Source organism: Schistocerca americana, chromosome 3 (genome assembly GCF_021461395.2).
Source record: "Schistocerca americana isolate TAMUIC-IGC-003095 chromosome 3, iqSchAmer2.1, whole genome shotgun sequence".
In the NCBI taxonomy this organism is placed as follows: domain Eukaryota; kingdom Metazoa; phylum Arthropoda; class Insecta; order Orthoptera; family Acrididae; genus Schistocerca; species Schistocerca americana.
In genome coordinates, this window is record NC_060121.1 from 374387386 (window position 1) to 374395719 (window position 8334).

Genomic DNA, 8334 nt, shown 5'->3' on the forward strand with positions numbered 1-8334 from the left:
TTTATCTTCATTGTAAGAAGAGTTTTAAAACATATGGTGCCTAAATGTCAAAAAACAATCAATGAAAAGTGGCATATACAACAATATCTGCCTGATACTGTGCGATCAAGAGTTTGTGCTGACAGTATGTGGTTTTATCACAACAATTCTTGAAAAGGAAGAAAAGCAACATTAAGGTTTAACATAATGGCTACAACATGGTCATCAGAGATGGAGGGATAAAAGGGGAAGAAATTTGACTGTGCCCTTTGAAAGACACTACCTTGCTATTCATGTTAAATGATTTAGGGGATATGAGCAGCTGCCACCCCTCGAATACAGGTCCAGTACCTTATCTTTGTGTCACCTTGCTCTGATGCTCCAACACATGTGTGAAAAACTTGCAGTCTGTTTAGCTCTACTAGACACTTCATTGTAATTCGCATAGCATATCCGTCAATGTAGCAGCAATAAGTTGTAAAGCTATTGAACCTTCCCCTACATCCCCACCTTTGTTTCATATGGTTTTGCCTTGTCCTAATCAATGTCCAGCTGGAAAGTGGTGACTGCAACTTTTCAAACATTAAAACTTCAATATGGTGAAGAAGCATACAGAAACATGTACTTTATTACAAGCATCACCATAGATTTTAGAAGAAATAATGAGTATCATTTGCAACAAATACCAAAACAAGAAAAATACAAACACAAAGTACTAATTTTTGTGCTTTACATTTCACAATAAACAAACAGAACTATGCTTTAAGTGTTATTACACTGTCTAGGAAATCCTGTGTTAATACGGGCCTGTTACTTACATGCAGTCCAATAAATGCAACCAACAGATCTTGTCTGCTATAGAGGTACCATCCCTGATGCTGTATAATTCAAGAAGCACATATAGCCACTTAGGAAAATATGAGATAAGCATTGCAACAGCTCGCTTGTCTTCCACCATTTTCTTTTTTATTTCAGAAACTGTGACTGTCTTATTAAAGTTTTTATCTTGGTTATCCTTTGGATGTAAATCTGGGTCCACACTCATCATCACTGCCAACATTCGATATTCTGGTGGGAACAGTTCAATTATACTACCTTTCTTCCGGTGCAGGACAGCCCTTACGAATTGTGAGATGATACACAACATTCTAGAATGGGCTCTGGACAAAACCAAAAGCTCATGAAAGACGCATGCTGATAGCTTAAAAACAGATGGTGATTTTGAGCACAAATCAATAAGAGAAGACACTTCTATTTTTTCCAGTTGGTTTTGAAGGACAGAAAATTCTCTCTCATCTAGTATCAAAGTTTCTTGACACAGATTTACAATGGTTCTCTCTACACACAGTGGGAGATTCACAGCCAGATTTTCTATGTTTTCAACTGAGAGCCTAATGTTGTCTGCAATACAATAAACAACCTGACATTAATATTTCCTTCAATTATTCTTAAGAAGTGATTCAACTGGAAAATATTATTAATCTTACTTCTTTTCTGCCAAAGTTGTTGAAGAAATTCTGTGCCTTCATTACATACATTTGAAGTAAAATGTGTTATTACAAATGCTACAACTTCATTCTTCATGTCAAAATTTGCATTTATCTCCAATAATGCTGCAGTAAACGCAATTAAATATTTAGCTTCCTTTGCTGCTAGATGTTTGTAATCAAACTTATCGGACATCAAAGTCGCATCCAAAATATTTGTTGTTGTGATTTCAAATGGAAAGTCAATGGATGGTGGTCGTACTAAATAACGTAAGAGTTCCTGGAAAAAAAAGGAGAGTAAAAATTGGAAAAAAATGAGTTTTCTGGCTGGAATGTCTTAGGCCATCAGAACATCACATGTAGTACAGGCAGTTTATTAGACAAGCAAAAACAAAATCAATACATGAGATTATTTCAGTATCAACAAATAAAATAAAAAACAGCCTGGAATATAATTAGCACAGAGAGAGGAACAAAAAGTACACACGGGTGATAAATGAAACAGAAAGCATGAAACTGAGTGTCAAGACCACAGATAAAATAAAAATTGCCAACAACCTGAATAATAGGTACATCGATACAGTAGAAAACCTAATGCATGAAAGTAATAACCATGGAAGTAACCATACCATAGTCACAGATAAACTAAGCCACTTAGTGTTCTTGAAATTGGCAACTGAAGAGACTCCGGCAAAGATTTAAAAAATTCTAAAAGCAAGTGACTTAAGGATTGAAATTGTTTTCAGTGAGTTAGCAATTAATTTTTTTGTGTGTGTGTCTGTGTTTTCGAAAGGTGTAATTGATTTGCTGTTTGTGGTGTGGTAAGATGTTTAATTTATTGTTTGGCTTCTCTTGTTAGGTATGGATATGATGATCAAGTTCAACAGCGCGCGTGGTTGCGGGTGGAGATGGGGGAGGTCATGATGTTCTTGATTAAGTTTCTGCAGATGTTGGGATTAAAAGCAGAGATTGCCAAATGCAGTGTCTGCAGACAGAATATAATGTTGGCGAGAGTTCCAGCGTCTCGGACCAGGGACAGGTACATGTGGCGGTGTCTGAAGGACAACCGTTGGCACTCCATTAGATGTGGTTCCTGGTTCAAAAATCTAGTGTGGCCATGAGAAGATTGTTTTGAGGACTTACTGCTTTTGTTATAGGTTCTCTATTAGATTTTGTGCACATAAGAGTGGAGTGAGTGAGAGGATGGTGTTAGATTGGTTTTCTTTTTGTAAAGATGTGTGCTCTGAGTGTGTGAAGTAATAGGGGTAAGTTGGGTGGGCCGGGGGTGATGGTTGAGGTAGACGCATCATAGTTTGGGAAGAGGAAGTATGGGAGGGCTAAGTCTCTGGTTGGTTTATAGATGTGGCGGGATGTTACCTCCGGGGGTGGGTATCCTGAAAGAGTTTTCAGGGTTTTGAAGGGGCATGTTGTTGTTGTTGTGGTCTTCAGTCCTGAGACTGGTTTGATGTAGCTCTCCATGCTACTCTATCCTGTGCAAGCTGCTTCATCTCCCAGTACCTACTGCAACCTACATCCTTCTGAATCTGCTTAGTGTATTCATCTCTTGGTCTCCCTCTACGATTTTTACCCTCCACACTGCCCTTCAATGCTAAATTTGTGATCCCTTGATGCCTCAAAACATGCCCTACCAACCGATCCCTTCTTCTAGTCAAGTTGTGCCACAAACTTCTCTTCTCCCCAATCCTATTCAATACCTCCTCATTAGTTACGTGATCTACCCACCTTCTCTTTGGCATTCTTCTGTAGCACCACATTTCAAAAGCTTCTATTTTCTACTTGTCCAAACTGGTTATCGTCCATGTTTCACTTCCATACATGTCTACACTCCATACAAATACTTTCAGAAACGACTTCCTGACACTTAAATCTATACTCGATGTTAACAAATTTCTCTTCTTCAGAAACGATTTCCTTGCCATTGCCAGTCTACATTTTATATCCTCTCTACTTCGACCATCATCAGTTATTTTACTCCCTAAATAGCAAAACTCCTTTACTACTTTAAGTGTCTCATTTCCTAATCTAATTCCCTCAGCATCACCCGATTTACTTTGACTACATTCCATTATCCTTGTTTTGCTTTTGTTGATGTTCATCTTATGTCCTCCTTTCAAGACACTGTCCATTCCGTTCAACTGCTCTTCCAAGTCCTTTGCTGCCTCTGACAGAATTACAATGTCATCGGCGAACCTCAAAGTTTTTACTTCTTCTCCATGAATTTTAATACCTACTCCGAATTTTTCTTTCGTTTCCTTTACTGCTTGCTCAATATACAGATTGAATAACATCGGGGAGAGACTACAACCCTGTCTCACTCCCTTCCCAACCACTGCTTCCCTTTCATGTCCCTCACCTCTTACAACTGCCATCTGGTTTCTGTACAAATTGTAAATAGCCTTTCGCTCCCTGTATTTTATCCCTGCCACCTTCAGAATTTGAAAGAGAGTATTCCAGTTAACGTTGCCAAAAGCTTTCTCTAAGTCTACAAATGCTGGAAACGTAGGTTTGCCTTTCCTTAATCTTTCTTCTAAGATAAGTCGTAAGGTTAGTATTGCCTCATGTGTTCCAACATTTCTACGGAATCCAAACTGATCTTCCCCGAGGTCCGCTTCCACCAGTTTTTCCATTCGTCTGTAAAGAATTCGCGTTAGTATTTTGCAGCTGTGACTTATTAAACTGATAGTTCTGTAATTTTCACATCTGTCAACACCTGCTTTCTTTGGGATTGGAATTATTACATTCTTCTTGAAGTCTGTGGGTATTTCGCCTGTCTCGTACATCTTGCTCACCAGATGGTAGAGTTTTGTCATGACTGGCTCTCCCAAGGCCATCAGTAGTTCTAATGGAATGTTGTCTACTCCCGGGGCCTGTTTCGACTCAGGTCTTTCAGTGCTCTGTCAAACTCTTCACGCAGTATCGTATCTCCCATTTCATCTTCATCTACATCCTCTTCCATTTCCATAATATTGTCCTCTAGTACATCGCCCTTGTATAACCCTCTATATACTCCTTCCACCTTTCTGCCTTCCCTTCTTTGCTTAGAACTGGGTTGCCATCTGAGCTCTTGATATTCATACAAGTGGTTCTCTTCTCTCCAAAGGTCTCTTTAATTTTCCTGTAGGCAGTATCTATCTTACCCCTAGTGAGACAAGCCTCTACATCCTTACATTTGTCCTCTAGCCATTTTGCACTTCCTGTCGATCTCATTTTTGAGACGTTTGTATTCCTTTTTGCCTGCTTCATTTATTGCATTTTTATATTTTCTCCTTTCATCAATTAACTTCAATATTTCTTCTGTTACCCAAGGATTTCTATTAGCCCTCGTCTTTTTACCTACTTGATCCTCTTCTGCCTTCACTACTTCATCCCTCAGAGCTACCCATTCTTCTTCTACTGTATTTCTTTCCCCCATTCCTGTCAATTGTTCCCTTATGCTCTCCCTGAAACACTCTACAACCTCTGGTTCTTTCAGTTTATCCAGGTCCCATCTCCTTAAATTCCCACTTTTTTGCAGTTTCTTCAGTTTCAATCTGCAGTTCATAACCAATAGATTGTGGTCAGAATCCACATCTGCCCCTGGAAATGTCTTACAATTTAAAACCTGGTTCCTAAATCTCTGTCTTACCATTATATAATCTATCTGATACCTTTTAGTATCTCCAGGATTCTTCCAGGTATAACAAGAGGGAATTGGTGGGGTCAATTGAAAAGTATATTAAGGAGGGGAGTACTGTAGTTTCTAATGCTTTTTCGTCATACTGGGGTTTGGGGAAGAACAGTTATGATCATTTAGTAGTAAACCACAGATTAGGGTTTAAAAATTACAAAACTGGGTCATGTACTAATACAATAGAGGGGTTTTGGGAGCTGTTAAATCATTCAAAGTGAGGGGGAAGAGGGACTCTTCTAAGCTGCAATCTCACTTAGATGAGTCTTGCTGGTGGAGTAGCGGCCTGGGCATTACTGTATTTTTCGTCTTTTACTGAGGGCAGCGAGTAAGATATACAGGCCAAGGGTGGTTAGTTGAGGGGGTTTGGTCTGGGGGAGCGTTGTTTCATGATTATGTTGGTGAGGATCTTTTTTGTTGCAGTTGTTTTTGAGTTGTAATGTGTGAATGAGTTTCATTTATTTTGTGGTTTTTATTTGTTGGCGATTTTTTTATTCCTGGGGGGGAGGGGGACTGGATTTGGGGGAGGGGGTTGGGCTGGTAGGCCGTGGGTGGTTTCGGAGTTTTTTATGTTTTTCTTTTTTGTTTGTTTGTATGTGTATTTGGTGTGTGTGTTTTTCGGTATCATCAGCTGTGTTTGACCTATGTAAGTTAAGGGAAGTGTTCGATTCCATTTTTATTGTTTTAGCGATAGTTGTGGTTGATCTATATAGCTCAAGGGAAGTGTTCGATTACAATTTTTGTAGTTGTAGGTATATTTTGTGGTATCGACATTTGCGGTTGAGCTAGATGGGTGGATTTTGTGGGTGCAGTGGAATGTGATAATATTGTGTCATTCTTTTTTTTTGTCGTCGTTTTTTGTGGTTTGGGATTGTGCTGTGTCTTTTTTTATGTTTAGCTTGTCCCCACCTTAAAACCCAAAATTACCCACTTGTCCTGTTAGTTTCATTATATTTTTGGAGGGAGATGTTATTGTTGTAGTTATATGTATTTTCCTGTTTCTTGTCTTGTTTATGTAGTGACGTCATAAGCGCCATATTGGATATGCTGAGCATGGTCGCCGTATTGATGACATCATGTGTAAAAAGCAGACTGGTGGAATCAGACACTTATGTAATCCCCATCAACTTAATGAAAATTTTACTTGAGTACAAACAAGGAAAGCATAGTTATACTAAGATTACGGATTGATCCCTTTGGCCTCAGGCTCTTCAAAAATATTAGCAATGCTCAACTGCTTTTCTGGAAAAACATAATGTGCACAGCATATATGCCAAAAAGGCTAATAACAGACACAGCTTTTCGGTCTTAGAAAGAAATAATAGTGCAGGTCTTCGGCACAAGGACGGTAGTTTACTTTGAATTATTCAAACGGAAATAAGCTACTTATTAAGCTGAAAAAAAGTACATGATTTTAAAGAGGATCACACGGATGTATTTTTGGGAGAAAAAACTGGTACAAGCAGCTTCATTTAGGTTTTTAGGTAGGCTGCAACAATAGACAGCGAGCGAAATTGGAAGCAGCAGATAAACACTATTTCCAATAAGGTGTGTTCACTGAAATTTGTAATCAATTAGTTTTGCATGTATTTCAAGGCATCTTGTGTATCATGGACTTTTTGAGCCACACATACAACATGGAATCCCAGTATGGAGGAACTCTATCATTGCAGGAATAAAAAGAACACTCACACTACATAAAAACTGATTTGGATATATTGGCAAGCAAAGGAACAAAACCGATCTTGTAGAAATTGTTTTAAGAATCTCAATATTTTAACATTTTAATCACTGTACACCAAATATTTAGGACCAGTGTGACTATCACTAGATGCTAAATTGGGGACAACTGAGGCCCCAAATCCAAATGGCAAGGAACAGAAAAAATTGCAGTGCCTTTCTCATAAACTACACATTTTTCAAAATACTCCAGAATCAAATTAATAATAGTATTGCTTGCAGAATTACAAAGCCTCAAAACTGAGAAGCCTTTCCCTGGAACACTAATAAAATTTCCGGCAGAGAGACAATTGTATTGTGTGGTAGAATATATGACCAGATGTTGAGCCACAGTATACCCTTGGAACAATAAATTTTGTTTGCCATGTAAACAGAAAGTGAACTAATATAAGAATGTGAATTCTCACTAGATCGAATCGTTGTACTATACCACTTATGTAAAATTAAATGATATGTCATAAAATCATAATTTTTTAATTCTTGCATTGTAAATAATGATGTACTGTGTAATATTATGTCTTAAACCACTGTGTGTTGTTATATTGTATAAGGTACGCTACTACACGTGTATGATATCTAGATGGTAAGCACAATGACGTGTCCACTGGAATACGCAAATAGCTCTACGAAAATAAATTTAAGGGAGCAATAAAGAGCCAGTCACAATTTGTACTGCATTCTCCTAAAAGAAAAAAAAAACACTTTTTCAACTTACCAAAGTAGCAACTTTTCTCTCGTCATTATTTCGAATTTCTTTACTTGATAAAATATGAATTAAGGCAGACGCATAATCATTTAGGTTACCGCTGTTCAAGAGGCAAAATGGAAATTCCTCACCGTCCCTCTTAGGGTACAGATCAAAAGCCATCGTTAACTATTTTGCACGTTACAACAAAACAATAACATTCCGTATTTAGAAGCCTACAACCACAGCATTTATTGCTATAATCTATCTATTGCAATGTATGAATATAATAATCAACACTCAACACGTATCTGAAGCAAGGACGTAACACACCATCCACGCGGGGCGAGATATACCTAGCGCGCATGCGCAGCAGCAGACGATAGGCGCGAGCAGCAGACGATACGCGCGGAAAGAAAATACAACTGTCTGATGTCTTATGAAGTCGTTCGTTCTACCGCGCGTAACCCTAAGAGCGATGTATAATATACTGGCGTGTCATACGTTCAAATTATTTCTCTGAGCTCAAGGTTGCTATTTATTAAGAAATTGTTTTTTACCGTTATTTATTAAGTGTTTTTCTCTTATGTAGGTTAGTACTGTTCTGAATTACAGACTCAACAGTTTTATGTTACGACACTGGGTCACATAAGTATATGCATATCGAAATTTACATTTATACAGCATATTGCACATGGAGGATCCATCTGTTTTTGGAGCTATTGCCCTGGCAGTGACAGTAAATCTTCGGTTTA

The 8334-nt window shown here is 38.2% G+C and overlaps 1 protein-coding gene across 1 annotated transcript; it reads right to left on the minus strand.

Annotated features, from left to right (window-relative positions):
* Positions 1 to 578: 578 nt before the first annotated feature.
* Positions 579 to 7943, minus strand: LOC124606706. Its single transcript, XM_047138735.1, has 3 exons — positions 7610 to 7943; positions 1467 to 1746; positions 579 to 1380 (listed from the first exon to the last, which is right to left on the minus strand). Exons 1-3 carry the CDS (start codon positions 7760 to 7762, stop codon positions 794 to 796), a joined length of 1020 nt encoding a protein of 339 aa, XP_046994691.1. The 5' UTR covers positions 7763 to 7943; the 3' UTR covers positions 579 to 793.
* Between the last annotated feature and the right edge of the window lie 391 nt (positions 7944 to 8334).

Coding starts and splice junctions, on each gene's coding strand:
- LOC124606706 (XM_047138735.1), bottom strand. CDS start 7,762: ATGGCTTTTGATCTGTACCCTAAGAGGGACGGTGAGGAATTTCCATTT. Junction 1,747..7,609: donor AGAGAAAAGTTGCTACTTTG/GTAAGTTGAAAA, acceptor TTTTTTTTCCAG/GAACTCTTACGTTATTTAGT. Junction 1,381..1,466: donor ACAACTTTGGCAGAAAAGAA/GTAAGATTAATA, acceptor ATTGTATTGCAG/ACAACATTAGGCTCTCAGTT.